This window comes from Dermacentor andersoni, chromosome 4, assembly GCF_023375885.2.
Source record: "Dermacentor andersoni chromosome 4, qqDerAnde1_hic_scaffold, whole genome shotgun sequence".
Lineage (NCBI taxonomy): Eukaryota > Metazoa > Arthropoda > Arachnida > Ixodida > Ixodidae > Dermacentor > Dermacentor andersoni.
In genome coordinates this window covers 15,869,610-15,895,005 of record NC_092817.1, presented here as the reverse complement: position 1 = coordinate 15,895,005, position 25,396 = coordinate 15,869,610, and the positions used below count along the sequence as shown (strand labels likewise).

General features: G+C 47.8%; 1 protein-coding gene across 1 annotated transcript in view; it reads right to left on the bottom strand.

Annotated features, from left to right (window-relative positions):
• LOC126535779 (corticotropin-releasing factor receptor 2-like) overlaps positions 1 to 25,396 on the bottom strand; it is a 293,126-nt gene that overhangs the window by 15,097 nt on the left and 252,633 nt on the right. Inside the window, exons 6-8 of the mRNA XM_050182572.3 lie at positions 18,363 to 18,519; positions 11,571 to 11,701; positions 11,378 to 11,463 (exon numbers count right to left, since the gene is read on the bottom strand). Of these exons, the coding sequence (XP_050038529.2) occupies positions 11,378 to 11,463; positions 11,571 to 11,701; positions 18,363 to 18,519 (374 nt within the window). The remainder of the gene's footprint in view (positions 1 to 11,377; positions 11,464 to 11,570; positions 11,702 to 18,362; positions 18,520 to 25,396) is intronic.

Sequence of the window (25,396 nt, the reverse complement as noted above, 5' to 3'; positions counted from 1 at the left end):
GAACGCTACATTGTGAAAATGAAGCCACAAATTGAGTCAGAACGTATTTTGTTTTTCATTTTTGCCATGACATAAAGCGAAAGTTTAGGCTTTATTTCTTATCAGAGTATTTCTATCATCTAGTATACACAGATACCAAGCCCATATTGTGAATATCTTCCTCATGGAAATGTTACCTTTTTTATAAAAATAATCAAAAAGGCTATTGTCGGCTTTTCCTTACGGCTAAAAATTATGGAAATTAAAACAAAAAGTAATAAACGACGATAGTCATGAAAGAGTACCGTCTGGCGACCGTATAAATATAGTCGTAGAAACAGGTCAAAACAATAACTTTGTAGAAATTTTTCTCCCTGGCATAGTTTCACGTGTGTGCGCAACCTTCGAAGCGTCCTCACGTCATTAGAATTTTTTTTTCAAAAGAGATCGGTTGAATAATTACTTTCCACATTGAGGTAAAACAGTGATTATTTTTTTCAGCAGAACGGCAGATGGTCGAAAAAATACGGATACACTTGAGATGGAATGACCTATATATATATATATATATATATATAATATGTATCATAAGAAGCCAACAAACACTGACTGAGGGGAGAGTGGACTATCGCTAGCGACGGTTGATAGTCATCGTTAATGACTATAATAACTCCGCCTCCTCGAAAGCCTTCCCGGTCCTTTGGCAAGATTGAAAAGATGGGTCAGGTGCAAGTTCGTTGTTTGTGATGTCACTGGAAAGCCCCGTTTCCGTACCTATTACTATATCTGTGGTGCAAGAATCTATGAACGTTTTTATTGCGTCAATTTTGTGATAAAGGCTGCGAAAGAGCAACGAGACTGCATGTATGAACGTAATCAATCTTACGCCACTCAGTTGTTTTTCGTAAATTACTGGAAGGTTGGTTCCTTGCAGCAACCTGTACAACATTATTAGTTGACTGAGTCATACCGGTCAACAGAGCCTTTGAAGTGTAGAGACGTGAAACGAATAGAAAAGACACTCGTTTTCTTCACAATTATATATATATATATATATATATATATATATATATATATATATTGTTACGCAAACTCAGGATTAACAACTGGAGGCTATTTACAAAGTATATTTACAAAGGATAATGCAGCGCTGGCCAGTTCAGCTGACAGCTCGAGAGCCAGAGAGCAATCGTCGTCTTCGTCGGGGCGCCCGCGTGCATCATCGCGTGCACAAGAAACACGCAATATGCATGCTTCATTACCCCCGGCGGCAGAAGCATCGTCTCGGTGCTTCTAAATATCGGTGATAACCGGAGAGTAAATGGTTTGAGGCGTGCGACATGCACAACGTCAGTGGAATTCGGGACAGATGAGGCACTGGTACTGACTGGCGCGATTTCGTAGGTAACTAGAGTAAGAGCACGCAGTACCCGATATGGGCCAGTATACCGAGACAAGAGTTTTTCTGACAGGCCAACACGACAAGTAGGGGACCACAGGAGTACCAGAGATCCAGGCTAAAAGTGGACGTCTCTGTGTTGGCGATCGTGCAAACGCCATTGCTTCTTTTGCGAGTTCAGGAGGCGAGCGCGGGCAATTTCGCGCGCTTGGGCTGCCCTGGTGATGGCGTCAGGTGCGTACTCGCTGGCCTCTGCTGCGGCGGATGGAAGGGATGCGTCCAGTGGCAATGTAGGTTCTCGGCCGAACAACAGGAAGAACGGGGAATAACCGGCACTGTCGTGACGCGAATAATTATATGCAAAAGTGACATAGGGTAGGGCAAGTTCCCAATCAGTATGATCGGACGAGTCATACTTTTCAAGCATGTCTGTTAGGGTACGATTCAGACGCTCTGTTAGACCATTAGTCTGTGGATGGTAAGACTTAGTCAGCTTGTGCTTGGTTGAGCAGGACTGTCTGACCACGGTCATTGAGCAGTTGGTGTGGAGCGCCATGCTGCAGAATCACGTCACGTAAAAGAAAATTGACGACGTCTGTGGCGAAGCTCGTTGGAAGGGCTCTGGTGATGGCGTAATCCGTAGTCACAGCGACCCACTTGTTGCCAGATGTGGACAGAGGGAAAGGGCGAAGTAAGTCCAGGCCAACGCGAAAGAACGGCTCCGAAGGAATGTCGAGCGGTTGAAAGCACACGGCAGGCAGCGTCGGTGGTGTTTTTCGGCGCTGGCATTTCTCACATGCCGCAACGTATTTCCGGACGGAGCGGCAAGGTACCGGCCAAAGGAAGCGTCGGCGAATCCGGTTGTAGGTGCGGGAGACGCCAAGGTGATCTGCCCTTGGTAAATCGTGAAGTTCTTGGAGAACAGCTGACCGGAGGTGCTTAGGAATGACGATGAGTAGGGCAGGACCATCGGGGCGTACATTGTGCCGGTATAATACACCATCCCTGAGAACAAATAGGTGAAGGGACGAATAAGAAGACGGAGATTTGAAGCCATCAATGCTGGCGCGCAAGGTGGCATCACGGCGTTGCTCGTCGGCAACGCGTAGCAGCTGAGAAACGGAGAAAACGCAAGCGTCGGCATCGGGGTAAGGTCGGCGGGTGGTTCGTCCACTGAATAGCGTGATAAACAGTCTGTGCCTTGATGTAATCGGCCCGGCTCTTGCATAGAAATATTCTTGCAGCCGCAGAGCCCAGCGACCAAGCCGGCCGGTAGGATCCTTGAGTGAGGAAAGCCAGCAGAGCGCGTGGTGGTCCGTTATAACAGAGAAGTGTGTGCCATACAAGTTCTAGCGGAATTTGGAATCCGCCCAGACGAGAGCCAGGCCTTCACGATCTGTAATCGAATAGTTGTGCTCCGCTGCTTTGAGGAGGCGGCTAGCGTAGGCTATAACACCATCTTGACCGTGTTGGCGCTGGGCTAAGACAGCTCCGATACCGTGACCACTGGCATCGGTACGAACCTCTGTAAGAGAGGATGGGTCAAAGTTGGCCAGTATAGGTGGCGTGGTGATAATGCTGATGAGCTGAGCAAACGCGGCAGCTAGAGCGGGGCCCCACGTAAGCGGCACGTCCTTCTTCAATCAGTAAGCGGTCGGGCAATTGCTGCGAAGTCTTTAACGAAGCGTCGGAAGTAGGAGCAGAGTCCTACAAAACTTCGGACGTCTTTGACAGACTGAGGTACAGGAAAAGACGTGACGGCACGATTTTTCCCCAGGTCTGGTTGAATACCGGAAGCATCGACGAGGTGGCCCAGCACTGTAATCTGCCGACGACCGAAATGACTTTTCGATGAACTTATTTGCAGCCCAACCACGCGCAAGGCTTGAAAAACAGCTGATAAGCGGTCAAGGTGTGTCTCAAATGTAGGTGAAAATACGAGAACGTCGTCTAGGTAGCAGAGGCATGTTGACCATTTGAACCCTTGAAGCAAAGAGTCCATCATGCATTTGAACGTTGCTGGGTCGTTGCAAAGACCGAATCGCATAACTTTGAATTGAAATAGACCATCAAGGGTGACGAACGCGGTCTTCTCTTGGTCCTTTTCATCCACAGAGATTTGCCAATAACCAGACCGAAGCTCTATTGATGAAAAGTATTTGGCACCGTGAAGACAGTCGAGGGCGTCGTCAATGCGAGGCAAGGGTTAGACGTCTTCCTTGGTAATGCGGTTTATATGACGATAATCTCCGCAGAAACGCTAAGTGCCATCTTTCTTTCTAACAAGTTACCAGTGGCGACGCCCAAGGGCTCGACGAAGGTTCAATACCTTTGGCAAGCATCTTGTTCGCTTCATCTTGAATAACCTTGCGCTCTGAAGCACAAACTCGATATGGCCGGCGATGAATAGGACGGGCATCACCAGTATTCATGTGATGCTTAACAATTGAAGTCTGGCCCAATTGTCGATAGTTGAGGTCGAAGATGTCGTGGTAGGAAACCAAAAGGCGACACTGAGCTGCTGCTTGCTCAGACAAGAGGTCCGCAGCAATCATGGGACGAAATGTTGCGTCAGGGCAAATAGTATCCTGTGGACATTGTGAAGAATCTGAGCAGACGTCCACTGAAAACGTCGTGACGTGCTCATCTCCTATAGCACGCAGCGTTTCAACCGATATGCCTTGGGGTAGAACTTCCTTTGTCAGGCCAAAATCGCCGACGGGGAGGCATGTCCGGTTATCGGCGACGGTGACGACGGAGTGGGTCACAGTGATATTGCGCATCAAAAGGACATCAGAAACAGGTATGGTGACGTAATCACCATCGGGCACAGAAAAAGATGATAGCAAATCGACGAAAGTCAAGGCTTTAGGTGGCAGGCGGACGAAGGCGGTCGTACTAAAGTTGTTCGGCAGTTCGGCACGAATATGCGCGAGGAGAGGAAGTTCGAGTCCAAGGATTAGGTCATGGGGACAATTGGTCAGCACTGTAAAAAGAACAGGAACGTGGCGGTCGGCGATACTGATACGGGAAGTACACGCTCCGGTGACTTCAACAGTGCTACCATCCGCCACGTGTACGGCTCGAGTAGTAGGAGGCGTGAGAACCTTCTTCAGTTGACGGCGGAGGTTACAACTCATTATGGACTCCTGGGCCGGTATCTTGTAGCGATGCCTTTTTCGATTCTATGCCTTTTCAGGCTTCTCGCGCTTGGCCACTGGTCAGAGCGACGGACAGCCCACATTATCAACGTGATCATTTGGCCGTGTGTGGTGGATGATAAGAATAGCATAGAATAAGGCATAAGGCATCGCTACAATATAGCGGCCCTGGGTTCCGGTATCTATAAACCCCGTGAAAGGGACACCCTTGAAGTGAACATCAAGTTCTGGTTAGTTGGGAGCGTCAGTGGAGGATTTCGACACGAAGAAGATAATGCAACAGTGTATGTATGTATGTACATGTATATATATATATATATATATATATATATATATATATATGCACTGAGAGAGAGAGACAGAGGTCATATCGTTTGCGGTTTGCCTCCCTTCCCCTCCCCCCACTCGATAAATAGTTACTACGCCACTGGTGAAAATATAGAAATACTCTAATTGCAGGCGACCGCTCTATGAATCCCAGGGAAATTTGCTGCTTTTAAGAGAGAAAGATAAACTGTATACTTATTGTTTAAGTGAAATATTGATTTGTGGCATCGAAACATTATGAAAGTTGTCAACAATTCATAATTAACATTGTGACGAAGAGGAAACCCCGCAGTCTCGGCCAGCAGGCCTCCACCGGCAGCTGGAGAGACGATGATGATGATGAGCTTTCACGATATAGCACTTGCCCACAACAGGAAATGGGCTAAGAATTGTGGGGCTTTGAACGCACTTGTAAGAACAAATATATAACTAGACAAGTGAGAACAAACATTTGGGAGGAAATTATTATTCGAGAACTGGAACAACATGAACAGATGACCAGATTTAAAAGAAATAAGGTCGCCTGAATGATTTAGGGTGGAGGGTTGATCGTTTTCTACGTACTAGCCGCGATGTCGCTTTGTCTGTCCCTGAGATGTAGATGCAGGGCCTTGAATTTTGGGGCACAGACCATTCATTCCAACCAAATTTATATAAAAAATGCTAACAGTTCCTTCACCGCCCGATTCATGGCCTATCCCCCAGAGTGGTTTTTGCCATTTCACTAGGGAACAAGAACAAGAAGATTCTTGGGGATCGGCCCAGAACCGGTTAATTGAATATAGAATAATAAAGAAGAAATGCGACAGAATTAAAGCAAACGTTGAGAATAAGCTGGCGCAGATCACGGCGGTAGATCCCACAACTTAAATAAAATTATAGCACGAAGTTTACAACAGCGTAAGGTTGCATGAAAACCAGACCTCACAATTCTGTAAGCTGTACATGTCAAATAGCCTAAACCATTCCAGATAGCCTAAAACAATGCAACAGGATGCATTAGTTTGCAATTCATGTGAAACTCTTATATCGCTTACATGAGCTTCGCGCGCGTTCTGTTCTCAAATCGTTAGTATACGTCGGAGTGGTGCATAATACATCAATTTAGTTTATTTCTGGTGTCCGAATAGGTGCAGATTGCAAAATCTTGACATGATTTCTTATTGCTGCGTAGAAGAGGCGCGAAACTGATGCTCCATTCTTTCTTCTGATCTTTTCTAGCTTTCTGTCTGTTTTTTTTTTTTTTTGCGCAGCTTTCTAGGCGAACCCTCCTACTTTGCTCACTGTGGCTGCTGCTGCTGTCTTTCTCAAATAGCTCCTACACAGGACAGTACTCATAACAATTCGGCTTATATGTATCTCCATCTATACTACCCCTGCAGATCTACCAGTTTCCGCCTCTGTTATTTGCGAAATCACGCAGTGAGACAACAAACGCTATCTAAATGTCATCACAGCAACAAATACACACCTCTGAGCCCATAATTTCTTTATTAAAGGGGATCGTTTTATGCCTTTGATCACGAGGTTCAGGGCGTCTGCTCAAATGGTTTCTGGCCGAGTAAATTTGACTCGTCTAGGTGATAGTGCAATGGTAAGAAAGGGCTTCGTTAAAATGATGGTTAATATCGTAGATAATGCAATTAGTGGCCGCGTGTATCACGTGAGTCGCTTGGTTGGCGTTTCCACGTCTTGCTGATTTGTCGGCCAGGCGCAGAATCACTCTGCTGCAAAACGCGTTGCTGAAGACTAATTGTTTTATAGCATATAAAAAGCAGATAACTAAAGCTTAGCTTCACACACATTTCAATATGCGCAAAATTCATTATACATCGGCATTTTCTTTTAAATGCAGCACGACTAATCGAAATCAGTCCAGCGCATATCGAGTGGAAGTGCTTTTCCGTCTATACGCGTTGGAATGAGTTCCATACGTGTAGCGTCCTCTTAAGACCATCGGAGTATAGAGAAGAGAAGACTCCACCGCGGGCGGCGATAGGAGCTGATGAACCAGAGCGCCCAAATTGCGCAAGCACCACAGAGAAATTGCCGCCACTTTGTATTAAGTGAGGGTAATTAAACAAAGTATTTTCACGCTTGTTTCACCTGGATGCTAAAGGGTGGAGTGCAACAACGTTACAGTCGCGAAGCTCGACTGTCGCCCTCCCCCCACGCGTGCGTAACGCTGCACCGCCTTCCGTGTTTCTGTACCTGCTCCTTTTCTGTACTCATGTTCCCTCTTCCCTTCTCCCTTGACATTCTATCACGTCCACCTTCAGCCAGGTCGCACTACTTTTTCGCAGTAACCGTCTCTCTTTCTTCTCTGCTAGAGCCCTCGGGTAATGTCGTAAGCGATGAACGAATGAGCTGTCGAGCGAAACCTGCTAGTCCGCATTTTGCAGCCGACTTGCCGTTTGTCTCTTCCAAGCGGTACTCTGCTGCAGAGCTCAGCCTGCGACTGACTTGGTAAAGGAGCTCGCAGATAACAGTGGCTGGTTATGCCCGAGGCGGCGCTGATGGCACTACCCCTGCTGTCGTGGAGTTGCCGGCTGTGGGCGAGGCAGATGCGACGCTACCGTCCATACGCCAAAGATGGGTCTCGGCGTTGCGAAGTATCAGAGGCTCCGTTGAAGAGGCTGAGAATGCTGGGGAGTGATTTTGCAGTTTTTATAAAAGGAAAAGAGAAAGAAGGGTTCGAGAAGTTTATATGCTGCCCAAGGGCATAAGAGTGACAGACGCTGTGCGGAAGTTTCAAACTCCCCGACTCGTCAGAGTGCTTTCTCTTCATTGCACTCTCGCTTTGTGCCACTTTTATTTCCGCATGTCATGCTTGAGCAGTGTGTGTGTGTGTGTGTGCGTGTGTGTGTGTGTGTGTGTGTGTGCGTGTGTGTGTGTGTGCGTGTGCGTGTGCGTGTGCGTGTGCGTGTGTGCGTGCGTGCGTGCGTGCGTGTGTGCGTGTGTGCGTGTGTGCGTGTGTGCGTGCGTGCGTGTGCGTGTGTGCGTGTGTGTGCACGTGTGCGTGTGTGTGCACGTGTGCGTGTGTGTGCACGCGTGCGTGTGTGTGCACGCGTGCGTGTGTGTGTGTGCACGCGTGCGTGCGTGCTTCTCACAGTCATTCTATTTTAACTTTTTTTGTAATGCAACAAACCTCATGAAATGCTGTGCCGTGACTACACTCCCCCCACCAAAAAAAAAAAAAATAGGTCCTTCCGTTTCTGTCTATTTAGATTGGAGCCTCCGAGCAAGGCTGCCTGTAACACCAAATAATGTGACGTTTTCTGCAGGCATCTTTCTTCTCAGACATGTCTCAGAGCCTCGGCGTGTGATAATTCGCGGCACATGATGACCATGTTCACTCAGCATGGCATAGCGTCCCATTAGCGGCCCATCTAGCGCCGTAGCGGCCCATCTAATGGCGTAGCGGCCCATTGCCGCTACGCCATTAGAGCTTAGCACTAGCCAGATTGGAATTGAAAAAACAAAACAAAAGCAAAAATGGTTAACTTCTAACTAAAGGCCTACAAGTCCTTTCTATCCTCATCGCTCAGCTTTCTGCATTGCATTTTCTGTCGTGCGGTACACACAAGGACAATAAATATTTTCACTAACTACATAATTAGTTCAAGTCTGCAACTTTGCACTTTATACTTTTTTGTAGAAATCGTACGAAAGAATGCCCATGTTAAACATAATATATTTGGCTCGTTTCTTCAATGACACGTTCTGCTACAGTAATACGATGTCCTGCGAGCCAGCGTACCACTCTAAATGCGCACTGATGCGGTCATCCCGGGTCACGGCAGAAAGAAATTAGCCTCGCCTGTCGTAATATCGCACGAGAAGCTGCAACGGGGGACCATAACTCAGACCAGTGGCGCAAGTAGCCGCCTACGCAGCTTTCTGCTTAGATTTCGTCAGCTGGCCACGCAGGGCCAGCTGTAAGATGGATGTGTTGGAATATTTTTTCATTGCGATAGCAATTATATGGACACTCCACGCGCATTTCTGCCGTCGCCGTCGCCGTGACGTTCCGTATAAAGTCCAAGTGCGTTAACACCATCGCCGCGCGTCGTATGCGGTATCTGCGAGTGAAAGCACGCGAGGAAAGCCAATGATCGCGACCCAGTCTTGCACGCGCGAAGAAGAAAGCGGAGAGAAAACGTGCCGTCTTCAGTCGCGCGAAAAGCCGTGGGGGGATCGGATGGGAGGGGGGTCGGCGTTGTACTGCGGCAGCAACTAGTGTTCCTGCTTATCCCTGTGGGAGCATATGCAGGGACACTAGCAGCAACTGCGCATTTCGCGACCGGGCGCAAGGGGAATTGACGATCGCGGCTTAATCTCGCGCGCCATGTATGGAGGAAAGCGGAGAGGCAGCGCGGGCGGCTTCGACTCCGCCAAGTATGCACTTGGCACGGGCGAGCGCTCTCGCGCGCGCCGCATCTTGAAAGGGGTCTGTAGACGGCTCATACCTTTGTGCGCGCAGTGCTCACGCCGCTCTTGGGTTGAAGTGATAGAGCGCACGAAAGTCACTTCGCTCGCTGCTGCTGCCGCGCTTGCTCGCACCAGTGTCCAGCCTTTCGCAGCGAATGTCCGCGCCCATCGAGTGTGATGTGTTCATATTTGCTTGCGCGCGCTGATACTATGCTTGTTAATTCAGTTAGAAAGCGAATGTTTCCAAACTTATATGGCCGATAAAGCTACTATCCTTACTTCGTATCACTGTCTACTAATTTGCTATCGCAATCGATGCTTCGCCTTGCGGGCGAGACTGCTTCTTTTTTTCTTTCTTTTTTCACAACGCGCTTGCTTCTTGTCGTTGAACTCGCGCTTCGCTGAGCTTCGCCGCTTTTTCAGAGACACGCATTAAGTTTTCGTCTAAATATATGAATGGAAAGCGCCCGGTCGTACATGCAGCAGGAGATGCGTGGTACTAAGTGACGTCCGATATCACATGCGACGAGTCTTAAACATGGCTGCTCCTATTTGCTGAAACCTGGCGGAACATACTGAAAACTTATTGTATACAGCTGTGGGTACGATAGGTCGTACGTTAATCGCACAAGGCATGGAGGTGGGGTTGCGGAGAGGCATGCAGTGCACACCGCCTGCCCGTGTGTGTGTGTGCGTGTGCGTGTGCGTGTGCGTGTGCGTGTGCGTGTGCGTGTGTGTGTGTGTCCATACATGGCGCGCGCGCGCGTGCCATTTACGCATGTATGTATGCATATCATGAAAAGCCAACAAACACTGACACCAAGGACAACATAGGGGAAATTACTTGAGCTTACTTGATTTTACCAACTCTCCCCAGTTGCTCCTCTGTACAAAGTACATCCTGCTGTTTCTCGCATGAATAACCCGCCACTGGACGCTGCAGACGAAATCAGCGTCTACCACGCGGCGCGGGCACCGCAACACGCATTGCGATGCATGGGACGCACTTATCGCACGGAAGCACCTGTGCCCGTACTCACATAAGCACCTTCTGAAGTGAAGGTACACGCGACTGGCCGCTGTCGCGATTAACGTGTCGTTATCTGCAAAGAAATTGCTAGAGCTACTGGCAAGCACTCCAAGGTTAGCCAGTAAATCTCTTACAAAAGCGAAGATATGCGAATACGTTTCATGATACTCCCACGATGCGATCGCCTGATCACTGGTCTATTAGCTCAGAGTGTTCAAGCTGGACTTCGGCTGTTGCGGCTTTGTGCAATTGCTTATTCAAATGATGGAAGACCTCAGCCGACAAATGTAAGAGTACAATTGGAGACTATTATTGGAAAGACAAAGGTAATGTTCAACAACCTGGAAAGAAAACGAGAATACGTGATTGGATGTCCACCTCTAGATTCTGTGCAAGAGTACGTTTGTTTAGGTCAATTACTCACAGGGGATGCTCACCTCGGAAGGAAATTTCCGTCCATGATCAAGAAGAAAAGTTCAGTGGATACTTCACCATGTTCCTACATAAATTGCGGAGTGAACGGCCGCAAAATTGAGAGGAAATTAAACTTTCTCGTGTGCGTGTGTGTGTTGTGTGTGTGTGTGCGGGAGGGGGGGGGGGGCAATGCTGCGAGTTCGAGTAGTGTGGGTAGTGTGAGTAGTGTGAGTGTGAGTAGTGTGAGTGTGGGTGTACAAACACCACAAGACAGAAAGCGGTTAGAGGTTCCGGGATATGGACCGACTAGCCTATAGATTACGAATATTTAATTATGGACGATAAGTCCCACAGGCCGTTTATGCAGCTTTACCAGCCGCGATAGCTTGAAGGTCATGGCGCTGCGCTGCTGAGCTTGAGGTCGTGTGTTCGATTCCGTCCGGCGCACATTAGGCGCACAATAAAGAAGCCCACGTGACCAAAGCTAAACTGGAGCTCTCCACTACGGCGTGCTTCATAATCAGGTCGCGGTTTTGGCACCCTATGCAGCTTCTTGACAAATAAGTCTTGTAGGCATTTTTATAACTATAACACGCCGTTTGACAGCATGCGTGGCCAAAGAAACAGCTCGCTTACCGAAACTGAGTTGTTTCCACTGACACTGCCGACTTGACCCTCGTCACCAGAATACGGATGATGTTCACGAGGAAAACAAAGTTGACCTGCAACAAGCGAGAGGGAAATAAAGCGCGCGTATTTTGCGATGTACTTCAGGCAACGACCGACCTGTTAATAGCAAGCATGGATGTAAGAGCCAGCTGAGACTTACGAGAATGGCCACAAGACGCGGTCCTATGAGGAGCCAGACGTAGCGGTTGGCGCCGTAGCCTTCCCAGCATGCTGTGCGAAGTTCTTGTTCCATGAGATATGCCCATGTCAGTATGAACACTAAAGGAAGACCTAGGGGGGGGGGGGGGGGAGAAAAAGCATTTCAGCCATTAGCGAATACTTTCAGTTTGCCGATAGAACAGTCATTTTAATCGATTAATAAGAGTGCAAAACAAAAGCAAGGAAAGTACCAAAGACGGCAAAGAACATGCCAGTGTTGACTGTCAGCTGATTACGTTACGAAAAAATAACAAGCAACAGACGGATGAAAGAAAGAAAGAAAAAAAAATACAGAAAGAAGAGCGGACTCGCGCATGCGCCGGGTATTTATAGAACGCTTAAAAATGTATTACAGTCACAGATGGCGGAGTCCTGTTGCTCAAGCTCCTCACAGTTGATCACACGCTGCAGTGGTTGTTGTCGGCTCATGTTAATACAACAAATAAAGAAATAAAAAGACTCAGAAATTTAAGAACGAGCACGACAGGAATCATGTTTCTTAATAAGAGCCAGTCATAGCTACTTGTGAACAGCGTAACTTTTCTGAGACTTTCCACAAGCACATATGTTTGAGATTGGCCTGCTCAGTGTGCGTTCGTTCTGACCGCTATCGCGATTAGACGGTCCAGTAATACCATCTCACAAAAAAAAAAAAATGGCGTGATTGAGCGCTTTCACCTCAGCCCATCAGGGCGCACACGCAGAAACCGCCAAAGTTTGCATTTCAAAGCAATTCTGTGTAAACTGCAGCGGGGAAGAAAGTATGATATCGCATTTACAGCTTTGCCTCACGTGTCGCATTAAGAACACGCGAGACAGACATTGTGCTTGAGCAACTGTGATAAACTCGCTGAAGTTCTAAATGTCGTTTCGCGTGTTTCGATTTCAGTAACGAGCATGGCACAGTGAAGCTCGACGTGTCGTGACACACCGACGTGCGTGAAAATGAACGCTTAAATGACGACACTTGGAAATTGGCCCTCGTGGGACCTGAATATATTTAGGAGCCTCCCTCGGACCGTGGCCACACTCGTCACTGGCACAAAAAACGATTCGTGCATTAGCACACTACCTGAAGTGCACCGGATTGAGAGGGCGCTTACAGTGTCCCTGCGCATCCTCCCACGTGCACTCAGTGCTCACTCTCTTCCTCATTTCTTATTTTTTCTCCCTTTTTCCTATTCCCTGTGTAGGGCAGCAAACCGGACGCTTGTCTGGTTGACCTCTCTGCCTTTCTTCGCCTCGCTTTCTCTCTCTCCCTCGAAAAAAATTGGGAAGGGAACTGCTCCTGGGATGTTCCTTGCAAGCATCGCACATCTGCTTTTGCAGTGTTTAGCCTACCTTTGCGCCTTGACACGAAAACTCTAATTAAGCCCAAGATGAAGGGGTGGTGATAGTGATAAAGATGCTGGTGTAAGATACCATTATTAGCTTACACCGTGATCGGGATTTAACTATAGCTCCGTCGTCTTCTGCTGCGCGTAACGACCCGCTCGCGATAACCAGCCGGTGACGAGGAAGCGGCGGCTGCGTTCGCTAGTGGAGCTGACGCACTGCTGCGCTCTCACCCACGTACGGAACGCAGAGAGGAGATGGCTTGTATATCGTACATTGAAAACGAACCATCAAGAGCTTCGAGAAACAATGCTTGCACGCAGTGATACCCTTTTGTTCGTCTTTTTTTTTTAATTTTCTGATTCATTCCGCTGGTTTTCTATAGGTACGCGTGTTTGTCGGGCAAATCGCTCGGTACTATAGCGGGCGAGTAAGCGTTGCTTCATACCAACACGTACACACACATACTTAACCAAGTACAGTTCTCTTCTGCTGAGGACCAGAACACGAGCGTCTAGCGATCGATGGCAGTTGGTGGAGTGGCAGCTCCGGCCCGGCGCCGCAGGGTCGGTTCCTCTCAATTGGGCGGTGGCGCACTGCTTCGGGCGCTTTGCATAATTGCTAGGGGAACTCGCCTCGCGGCGATCGCGAGAGAGTGCGCGGACAAACTGAGATGCGCGTCGCAATATATAAACTGCGCGGCTCACACCGGCGCGCCGCGAGCGGATGGACGCCGGTGGTCGTCAACCTCGCACGTTCACGACAGTAAAGGATTAGGCGTTGCCCAACACTCTCGCGTACCTTTTCGCTTGACTGACTCGCAATGGGCGCGTCATTTCTTTGTTGCTGTGTGCACCGCGCTGAACGTTCGTAAGGCATAGGAAACGATTCGCTGTTGTAGGTTCCACATTGAAAATGAAATATTGATGTCGGCTTCCAGTAAAACAGGAGACGACCTCTAAACATGTAAGTCACGCACGCGGAAATTAACGCTTGTGAAAACTGGAAAGAAAGAAAAGAATTCCTAAGTATTTATGCACACTTGTTAAACATACTGTTGTTTCTCGAGCCGGCAGTTACACAAGTTAGGCAGAAAATATTCAGATAATAGCGAAGTTATAAAGGGCACTGCATGGCAGGAATTGTGCTCTGTTTTTAATTTCGAGCGTGCGCCACGCTATTAGAACAAAAAGTGCCACCACTGTGACTTACAGCTCAAGCACGTGAACACAGGAATTTATCAAAAACCATTGAAGTTATTCAATGTCTACGAAACACTACAAAAGAACCGCTGACTATCCAGTCAACGCGTCAAGGTGCTTTCAAGCTCTTTAAGTCACAGCAAACAACATACAAAGGGTTGTTTGACAATGGAAATATATGCGCCAATTAAACCACAACTGACAGACGTTCTGGAGTCTATGATGTGCACTGTATATCAGTGGATTCCAAATGCTGTTCAGGCACGCATCTGTTACAGAAGGCTGGAGTATTCTGCTGAAAAGTTCAGAAAGTGCTAAAACGTCTACAGTTTATTTCAACTAGTAAGCAGCGGCTGTAGATGACATCAGGTAACAAGAGTGCTATAAGATGCGTGACGGTCTCAATATGCGCACGACGTGAGCACTATGGAGATGAAAGCTTTCCACTCGCTAATTAAAAAGGCCTTGTTGCCCGGCACTCACAGCGAAGACAGAAGAGCCTGTAAATAAAGCATACACAGCCCCGTGACGGAGGGTGCGTGGCGTAGAAAAATGCACACGATGAAGCGCAAATTGCTTCGAGTAACTGTCGAGCTATAGCATCCCTGATTCTGCGTCATTCCTATGTTGCTAATGAGCCGCTAGACTCATGTGCGCCCTTCAGTCCTCTACTCCTTTCCGATCCCTGCTCTCCTTGCCGTCACCCCGTTCTCTCCTCATTGTCGAAGCTCAGTAAACAACGTGATGCGAATCCTCAGGGCTGCGCAAAAAGAACAGCTAAAGGGGCCCTGAACAACTTTTTATCCAAGTAGAGAAACGCATTCGAAGTTAAATTAGGCTATTTCAGGAATACCTCGCCGCAGAAAGTACTTCAGTACACTCAGCAGAAGCGAAGTTATTGGCAATCGCGGTGCTTGCGCTCCTTCCGCTCCTTCTTCAGTGCCTTGCACTGCGAAGGCTACGGCGTAGCGGGGCATGCCCACAACGTTCCGCCTACCGAACGTCACCACGCCGCGCAGTTCCAATTTGATTCTGGGTGTTCTCGTAAACGTCACTATTTCCGATTTTGGCGCCTACGACGCATCGAACGTAAGGTCATCAGACGTGCCGCACGCGGTTGTCTTCAGCGAGCCGCAATGCGCTCAGCCAGCGGACTCATCGCGGCACCCCGAGGCGGCCGCAATATCCACGGTGCGTAGCAGACCGCAAGCTATCTGCAGAAGCAGCGCGTTTGCTTTGTGCACGGCAGGACCAGAGCGCGCGCTCAAATGCTCCCGCCTGTTTGTGCTACGTGATGCGGACCGGCTTTGTCCTGCAACGATTCGACCGACGGATAGTAGCCGCATCCAACTTGCGCGTTTTTCAAGCGCTTCAATAGCACGATCGTTACGGAGCCAAGTCTGCCAAGGCGTTTATATAACCAGGAGCGGCCAGGAGTCAGCACGTGCTGGCGTGCGTGCGTGTGCTCTGCACTCAATGTTTCGTGTGGCTAGAGGCCCGCTGAGCGTCCAAAACTAGCCGAAATTAGCGAGACGCGATTGCTACGACACCGATAAGTAGAGCGGCCAAAGTTTAAATCCTACACGGGCGGCCGCGGCCGAGCGTGAACAGACGACAGTCGGCTTCTTCCGGAAGTACGTAATTAATATGGAAATCCAAAATAGATTCTCGCTTACTTCAGCCTGTTTATTAAACTGCGCCGAAATGTACACAGTAACAGCAGGAAGAAGCGCACTCATCCAGACATCGTTCATGATTGATGTCAGCTATCGGCCAATAGCAACTCTGTCTGCGAATCTGCTATATTACGAAATAAAGTGGCCAGAAAAGGGTAAGGAGCAGCATTTTGTTGAAAATAGAGCATTTGAAAGGTGACTTCGCGATCGGCTTGCGAGCTCCACGGGACGACTGCAAAACTTGGCTGACGTGTTCACTGCAGCGCGTACTATGCGCGGACTACGTTTTTTCACCAAGCCCGAGGGGTGTTCAGGACTCCTTTAAGGTAGCCATGAGTGCGCCTAACATGAATGCACCTACTGGTGCGGTAGAGCTTCACACTAAGAGCTTCACACTTCACACTTTTACATGATGTAAAATGAATGGTAGTGTCTGCATTCGCTGCCAGTATGTCAGTTAAGCCAGAATGGATATGTGCGTATATTTGTTTGAGATTTGCCGTTCCGGCTTCGAGAGGCTGACTGATCACATACATCCAACTTGTAAAGGCTAATTGGCCGTGAGAGGTAGTACGTTAGGCGACAATGATTAGCATCGTTGTTTTTTCCCGTTCGAGTGTCGGGAAACAAGCGATAAATAGAATTGTTTAGCATGCTAAAAGAAATTTAAGCTTGATTAATATCCATGCCTATCTATCATCGTCACATTTAGCGAAACATATGTGCTCTACGATTTATTCGCGGGAAATCTCACTTATGTGGTATCTTTTACATAACAAGGAATTCGCTGGATGTCTTCCGATTCCACTAGATCGTTGCGTGAAGTGTACTTGGTGGTCGGCATATGTTTTTCAGCTGCAACTGCTTTTTATTACTTTGTAAACTTTCATGCTCCATTTCACAAATGAAAAGCTTTATTCTTGTGGTACGGCATAAGACAAAGGCTGCTCGCTGAGATTTCGCAGTGAATAATAAAAATGAGTAAATCAGTCATTTTTGCGAAGTAGCGTGCATAGCTCGACGTATCGAGGACGCAACGGTTGAAAAGAAAATGCTAGCCACGCACGTCGTGTGCGCATGCGCTCTCAGTCAGTTGGTCAGTCCGATGGTGAATAAATGTGCTATAAAATATGAACATAATAACATACTGTGTGGAGAACGACGCACACTGACGCCCTAGATGATGTTGTTTGGACTACATGTTGTTTTGCTTACATCCTCTGCACTAATAATTGCTCGTTCTTCTAACATACTCCATATCAGACGTCAGCTCTCTAGCCACTGTGACTATTTGACCAGAAGACAACCAGCCAACAGACGTCTTCCCAGGCGTGGCCCCACTATATCTATCTATCTATATATATATATATATATATATATATATATATATATATATGCCTTCAGGTATGTGTGGGTTTAATGAGCAGTTGCTTTCACCCAAAGAGATCACGTGCTCGTGACGCGTGTGGCAGAAAGGACGTTCCAAGTCCGCCGCCAAGGTCGATGAGCGGCGGCGCTAGCTAACACTCTCAGGGTTCTACTAGGACACATAAATACCCAAGAAAGTGGATGGGGAAACGGCGCCGCCGTAGCTCGATTGGCAGAGCATCGCACGCGAAATGCGAAGGTTGTGGGTTCGGTTCCCACCTGCGGCAAGTTGTTTTTTCATCCACTTTATTTCCATTAATTTATCGTTTCTTTATTTCATTTATTATGCACAAGCAGTTTCTCCTATGTTGTCCTTGGTGTCAGTGTTTGTTGGCTTCTTATGATAAGACTAATAAAAATCGGGCCCCTCGGTTAACCCCCTTTCTTCTCGCTTATACATATTAACTCTGGCTAACCCTTCTGCCGTTTCCCGAACAAATCAGAACCCCCCCCCCTCCTCTCCCTTGAGATCAGATTTTAGCTGGAGGATCAAATGGAGAGTTTGGAAGCATGAGCTTCATGCAATATACCATTTAACTTCTATGTGAGATAGCGCTAAGGTGCTACGAGTGTGTGAAAAATTACTCGAAATGAGAAGTCTGCTGATGGACATGGAAAGCAAAATTTAAGAATAGTTAGGTTGTGACGTAATGTCACACTTTTCTGAATCACTCTAAACGAATTAGAGGATCTCATGCAACACCACAGAAGTGGTCAACACGGCACATTTCCTTTGGAGGTGCCCTGCCGCACAAGACATCCAAGAAGGCACCACCCTCGAGGAGTCGTACCACCTACTGATCCCGGATGGCCTTCAGACATGGGTTCACAGTCCCTATTTTAATTCACTCCACTCCCTATATAATGGACTCTGGCTTTGGTACCCTGATATAGGAGATGTAGCAGGTGCGAGAGCAACACAGAGGCCCGGAGGCCAGTATTTGAATTTTAACTAAAGACTTTTATACCACCCATAACATTTAGGCATTCTTTCAATGTTTTTGCTAGGAGAAATTGGCGAACTATCTTTTTCGAGCTAAAAATGTGGCCAACGAGAGAGGAGTAAAGCGCGAATCAAAGAGCGTGACTCACCCCAACCGATGGCGTGGTATAGCTTGAAGGGTGCGTCCTGGCGGAAGATGCAGATGGTGATGCGAGAGTGCAGCAGAAGCCCTTCGACGAACATCCAATTGATTGAAGCCATGGCGGCGTACATCTTCAGCGAGAGGATGCTCTTGCACAACGGAGGCTGCGGAAAGGAAATAAAGAAGTAGCGACGAAACGCTCAGACGTGTCTACCGAAACAGTTTTCATCATTGCGACAAGTGGTGCATCGCATCGCATTTCTAGTGCATCACATTCTTGTGAACGATGGTAATGCGCTAAGACGGCTAATCGCATTGGTGCCACAGGAGAGGGTATAGTTCGAGGAGTGGTAAATCTTGGCGCAAAGTGCATGTAAACGCTGGTGTATTGCATTGAGGACGAGACACTGCTGCCGCCGTGTGCTCTCTTCCTCTCAATGGCGGAACGCAAATCGGAGGAAACAATTCCAGCTTTCTTTGGACGAAGGGGAATGCTCCAGATGTAAGCGCTGTCGCAAAGTAACTAACGTGATACGCTAAAGAATGCGACATCTACTGTCTCATTCATGTAAACGCAGCTAGAGCCGTGTTTACATTAATTGCATTACAGTTTCGGAAAAGCGTAAGTCGAGACCAGGATAACAAAAATACCGCGGGCGTCGTATTTTCTGGTGTTCCGTTTAATTTACGATTCCTTTGACATCCGCATACGGGTGAGGGGCCTTTAGTGACAATAACAACAGCGAGGTGCCTACCGAGCTAATGGTGGAAAGACTAAAGAAATCCGAGGACTCATAAGCGCTTATGAGTTCTGTATGCGAAAGAATTAATGTCCAATTAAACGCCGCGGAGCGGTCGTTCGAGTTTTGCGCTGCGAGTAATGTACCCTTAAAATTAATCTGGAGCCTATGTGAATTTAGCTCGAGGCCACATTTCCAAAACTTTCCTTTCGTAAGTACTCTTTCCATACCGCCGGCCACCTTGGATATACCTATTAAATATATGAATATGCCCAGCAGCATCATGCTGCTGGGCCTTGCATTTGCGAACAGCGCTAGGGTAAGGAGCTTTTCTAGTTCTTTCTTTAGAAAAACGGCAATTTTTTTACCGTTTCTTAAACGGCGGAGCTGTCCTAAGTCGATGCCTACCGTCCGTCGTCCGGTGTCAGGAAGGGAGGCAAGTTCCGGAGCTCAGCGCCGAGGGTAGATATTGTGGCGGATGGACGTGATTTTTCTAGGGCTCCGTGGCGGCGGCGAAATCATGTTTCTTTTTGTGCATGCTTTGAGCTTGTTCCTGTTTTTGATTTGCTGATTTTTTAGCCTTTAAATATTAATTAAGTAGTTAACTTCTTTCTTCTCTCTTTCTTTTTTCGTGTGCGCGGTTGTGTTTCGTATATATTTGGTTTTGCAGAATAGTCAGAGCGTCCTTTCGCGCCACGTGCTTCAACACGTGCATCCGGGTGGGACGTCTTTGTAGCCTTTAAATAGTAGCTTGGAAGTGGCAACACTAATAGCTATTAGTGGTTTTACTGTGTGTGTTTGGTATCGGGAATAGTGCTTTGAAGGAAAGTGAGAGCGTGGCCGCGTCTTTGAATGCGTGTGAAAACGTGGCATACCTTAAGTCGGTACGGCATTGATTGCTATTGAAACATTGGGGAGAATTACTTTGTGGCATTTTAAGGATTTAGATTCTCTGCATATTGGTTTTTCTAGAAGGCACGTGCTATGTATTATTATAGTATTATAGTATTTCCATTAGAAAAAGCCATGCAATACATTGCAAGAAAGCCGGGAAAGCGCCCAGTGTGCGGGGGGGTGTCTTTCAAGCCAGGCGAGGGGACGGATGAGAAGGAAGAGGGAATCGAGACAATCGGCCAACACTGTGATGTCGATGCCAAGCTGAAGAAAATGGAGACTTTCCAGGATGAGCTTGTCAAACAGGTCAAAGAGCTCAAAAATGAGCTAAATATGGAGCGTGGTGCACGGAAGGTAGGGAAAGAAAGGCTTCAAGCAGCCGAGAAAACACTGTACAGGGCCGCCATTGTGAACGTGAATGGTCGTGGCAATGAAATGCAGTCCCATGACCTGACAGGAAAGGGAGTGCCAGCAAAGTATGTGGAACGCCTGCAACGTGGTGAGAGGGTAGCTGGAAAGACGGCACCTACCTTGAGGCCGCCACACCAAAAAAGCAGAAGCGCAGGGGTCAGTGCCCCTTCTCGAGTCCGAATCACGCGGAAAAGGACAAAAGGAAGCAGGGAGAGGAAGGAGAGAGTGAAATGGCGATTGTCGCCGGTGACTGAAATCTGGCTAGGTGCTCAGAAGCAATTATGGAGAGGGGGAAAGGCGATAAAAGAGTGGCGGCAGGGACATTCCCAGGGAAGACACCGGGTTCTATCATGGAGCGAGCAAAAGCAAAGCTCGCTGAAAATACGTACGTGCGCAACCTTGTCATAGTAGCAGCAGGCTCAATGACGTCCTAAACGGATAAGGGACAGGACTAGCTCAGCGCTTGGCGAAGGGGGTAGATCAGGTGCAGGTCATGGTGTGCAAGGTGCCGGAGGTGCCTGTAAGTAACAGTCACGTACAAAGAGCCGTAGTGGCGGCTAATGAGGCGATATGGAAAATGAGCCGAGAGAAAGGTTTCGAGGTTGTCGAAGTAAACAGAGAAGTGAGAAGGTGTGGTGGTTTTGAATGAGACGGGATCCACTTCAATTACAGGCTTGGACGAGATGTGGGCTGGCTACTTGCTGGTCGCGCTGTTGCTTGTTTAGAGGGCCCACGGGCGCTCAGGAGTCGAGTAGGTAGTAATGAAGAAGGTCCCCTAGGGAAACCTCAGAATAGCATCGCCGTCACAGACAGACAGACAGACAGACAGACAGACAGACGGACGGACGGATGGACGGACGGATGGACGGACGGATGGACGGATGGATGGATGGACATGGATGGACATGGATGGACATGGATGGACATGGATGGACATGGATGGACATGGATGGATGGATGGACATGGATGGATGGATGGACATGGATGGATGGATGGACATGGATGGATGGATGGATGGATAGATAAATGAATTTTTTTTCAGGAAACGAATAAAGATTGATTAGGTATGAAAAAACAACACAAATTAAAACGTTTTGCGTTTCCTGACGCCACCACCACACTCGCCAGGGCAGTTCTTGCTCCTGGAATGCTTGACTGACTACAGAAAAATTGTTTGCAAATCTATGATGTATTATAATGAAATAGCAGGGCTTGCAGCTCATATCTGACACGACTCTTTCAAGGTACGTGTCTTCTAGCAAAACTGCTACTGTGGACCGTGCGCCTCACACTATTCTTCCAATACGCCAAAACCGAATGAATTTTTTATTTGGCTTTCGATAAAGATGTTAATTAGTGCTCAGTTAAAGTGCTAGCAGGTTGGAGCAACCTAAATGTAAAGCACACTAGACTACACGTACTGAGCCCTTCGCAGTAGCACCGACCTCCACCCGGACTTCACGGGCGTGAGTCATCGTTTCCGTACAACTGTAGTTAAGAGTTCGCTTTTCGAAGGCGTACACTGCAACAATTGGAATCACTGACAATGCTCCGTGCGATGTCTGCGGCTGCGAGAGAAAATCGAATATTTATTGTGCCACTATCTTCAACAATCATTTCCCAACGCACAGCAGCGACCGAACGATCAGACTCCGTCCGTGAAGGCGGGCGCTACTCGAACACAGTCTCTCTCGCTCGCTCACGAACAAAATGAGCTTTGAAAAGCAGCTATTGTAGCGAGTGGTAGAATAACTCTATAATTCGAACACGAGAGAGACGAACAAGTTAAACAGAAAATAGAAGAAAAAAACGAAAAGAAAGAACGACATGACAAGAATGTTTTCTGAATAAACAAAAGAGAGGTTAACGTATGAGCATAGCCAGAATACACATTTCAAACCTTTCCCCGTTCATTTTGATTGCCCGCTCTTTGAATGCCCAAGGCGCAAAGCAAACATCTCGGCCTTTGTTTTGCGTTCAGGCTTCTCCGTGAGAACGACTGCTGCTGTCGTTCCGAAACATTGCCTGAGTGGTGCGGGTGGGGCGCGGGCCTAGCTTGTGGTGTTGCGGGCAAGCTGGCGCTTAAACAAACCGAAAAAGAGAATACTAAAAGCTAACTTCAGTTAGTCTAAGGGCTCAAGTATGCGCAGTGTTTTCAAAAACATTCGAACCTGGCTGGACTTTTTGTAAGAGAGCCTTTCGTCGAGAGCTCTTCTAGTTCTGTTCACGTGGCAGAGTTTACTGGGGATAAAACATTCATACGTTACAGTAAATCCCCCGGGCCACCAGTGCGACGAGGGGGCTTTCAGAGGGTTTTTTGTCACTTTGACATTCCTGTTGAAGTTTTCCTTGTTTCGTTTCGCTCATTTTCCTTGTAATTCTTGAGAGAAAAGGAAGTAATCAGTTTCAGGGGAACTTGAACGACGCGTACTGACCTTTCACGTGCAACGATAGTTTCATGGTGTGAATGGTCTAGTGCCGACAGGTTTGTTTATGGTTGCACTAAGCAGGTCAATGCATCCAGTAGAAACTAACGGGATAAAAAAGAACAAAAACGGGACACTGGTACCATATGAGAGATAACCATTGCAAGGAAAATGAGATAATGAACAGACAGAGGTAAACAGGTTGGGAAAGGCAGCAAGGTTCTGGCTTGCTACCCTGCACTGGGGGAAGTGTAAGAGGAAACGAAAGACGGAAAGAATAGCGGAGAGAAAAAGCAAAGGCACGAAAAATAAAAAAAAGTTGTTACTCTGCAGGGTACTTTTGGTTTGTCCAATGGCTAGCATACTTATCGCTAAAAGTGCCCTGCAAGTGCTCGCCGTGCTGGAGCCGCTTATCGCAGCTCCTTATATCCTATAAAGCTCTTGTTTGGCGCTTACGCTGATCACGCAGGGGAGGCCCACACACCAGCTTCGTCCTAGTGCCTTTCTTTTTAAGTTCACTTGAATCGGTGACTACAGACTTGATACGGAACCTGATAGTGGCCTCATGGATGATATTTCTGAATGTATCATCAGAATGTTGAACTCGCTTTCACCGTTGCGCATCCCTCTTTCTATGTCATCATCATAATCCCTCATCACACCTTTATGTCCCCGTTCCCCCTGCCCCTGTGCAGAGTAGCAGGCTAGAGCACGTTAGCTCAGGCCGACCTCTCTGCCTTCTTTCAATTAAATTATCTCTCTCTCTCTCGTGACGTGCCAACAACAGAAAAGAAAATGGATGTTGCGTAATCGCACTATAACACAGGCTTACACTCGATTCATATCTCATCTCAGATTAACAACACCTTTAAAGGGCCCCTTATTAGGCAACATGGAAAAGTTTGCTTATGCGCCGAAAGGTGTTACATCCCCTCTAGCGAGTGTTCTATCGCAAGAATTCTTCAAATTGGATCCTTAATAGTCGAGATAGAAATATTTCAGTGCCGCAAATGCATGATTTCAGGAGACAAGCGTCACCGTCGACATAGACACTCTCCCAACTTGACCCCGTCTAGCCTCCGCAAGCGAAGTTCCTTCCCTGCGTTCTCCCATACCGGAGGTCGAGGATCACGTGACCATAGGTCACGTGCCTTGCCTTCTTTTCTTTTCTCGCTTTTTTTTGCAGCGAAGCTGTTTATGGTTACGGTTCTGTGCATTTTTGTTCTGTGTCAACAAAAATGTGGGCCGATCCTGGTGATAGTGCAGAGAGGTTCTAAGAGCAATGGATTGCACATACTACTGTGGATTCCGGGTGGTGGGCTGCGGGACCTGTAGCACGGCCTTGAAGTACCCTTGTCAAACCTGGGACCCAATGAGGCCCCAGGCACAGGGTAAGAACAGATACTACGATCGGATCTTAGTCCAAAAGGCCGACCCGCGTCGACTATGTGTACGTCCGCACCACCCTCTCTTTTTCGGCGTTCCAAGCGCTTGCGTATCTAGTTTCCCTCCCTTCCGCTCTCGTGTGGTGGCGGTGCTGTCGAAACCTCGCTAAATTAAACCTCACGCGTGTCTAGTTCCTTCCGGCTCCTCGGGGCGGCAGCCCCGTCGTCCACGCGAATGTATAAAAATAACCAAAAAGACAAGTTGCCGTTCTCCATTTTGAATTGCATATTATCTTCTGTAGTCGTAATGGGAAGGCCGCGTGTAGACCGGACTCCCGAGGAACAAGGCGCCCACGATGAGCGACGTCCAACATACGCTTGACGCTTTGTGCATGGTCTCCATTAATGGTGTGCGCCGCTTGCCGGCGACGATTCTCGTCTCTGTTCCGGCCGTCGCTCCTCGTAGGCGCGTGGCTCCTCAGGAACGCGGACTTTACGCGAATATGATCGAATTAATATGACAATAACAGAGGTGATACGAGAATGTGTGTGCGCACCTATCGTCACAATGACCACCGATAAAGACAATAAATAGGTTCGTACCTTCGTTCAAGATTCTGTGTCGCCTCTGTTTCGTATGCTAAACAGCTTCGCTGGTCATCCACCTTCATAGAGTGGAATGGCTCGTGATTTTTGCTGCGCTGCGCACTTCAGCTGACGGTCCAAGGTCGATTCAAATAGGTCGCGAAGCTTCGGGCGAAAAGCGGTTCAGTACAAATTGTCACCGACATCAGCAAGGGCGGTTATGGGAGCAGCGATTGAAGCGCGGCTATGTTTGGAGGGAACAGACATTGAAAAAAAAAAGCGTATTTTAATTCAAGTGAGACACAGATTCATTCAACGAAAATAAAATTCTGGGTCAGCTTTATATATTAGTGACGAGTTAAGGAAATACTAGTTTATTTAATTTGATTATTATTAACAAATATATTTCTTTTCAGCGCCAATCGTTACAGGGGGCGTTGACGCCGCTATCACTCGCAATGCAATGCACCTCTTGAAATGTGCAGAAAGGCGCGCTAGTAAAGTTCACCTGTTGAAATACGCCCCCCTCACACGTTGTGCTTTTTTGCTTGCCGAAGTTTGTCTGAATTTGGTGACGCGGGTAGCTTCATCGCTTCTTA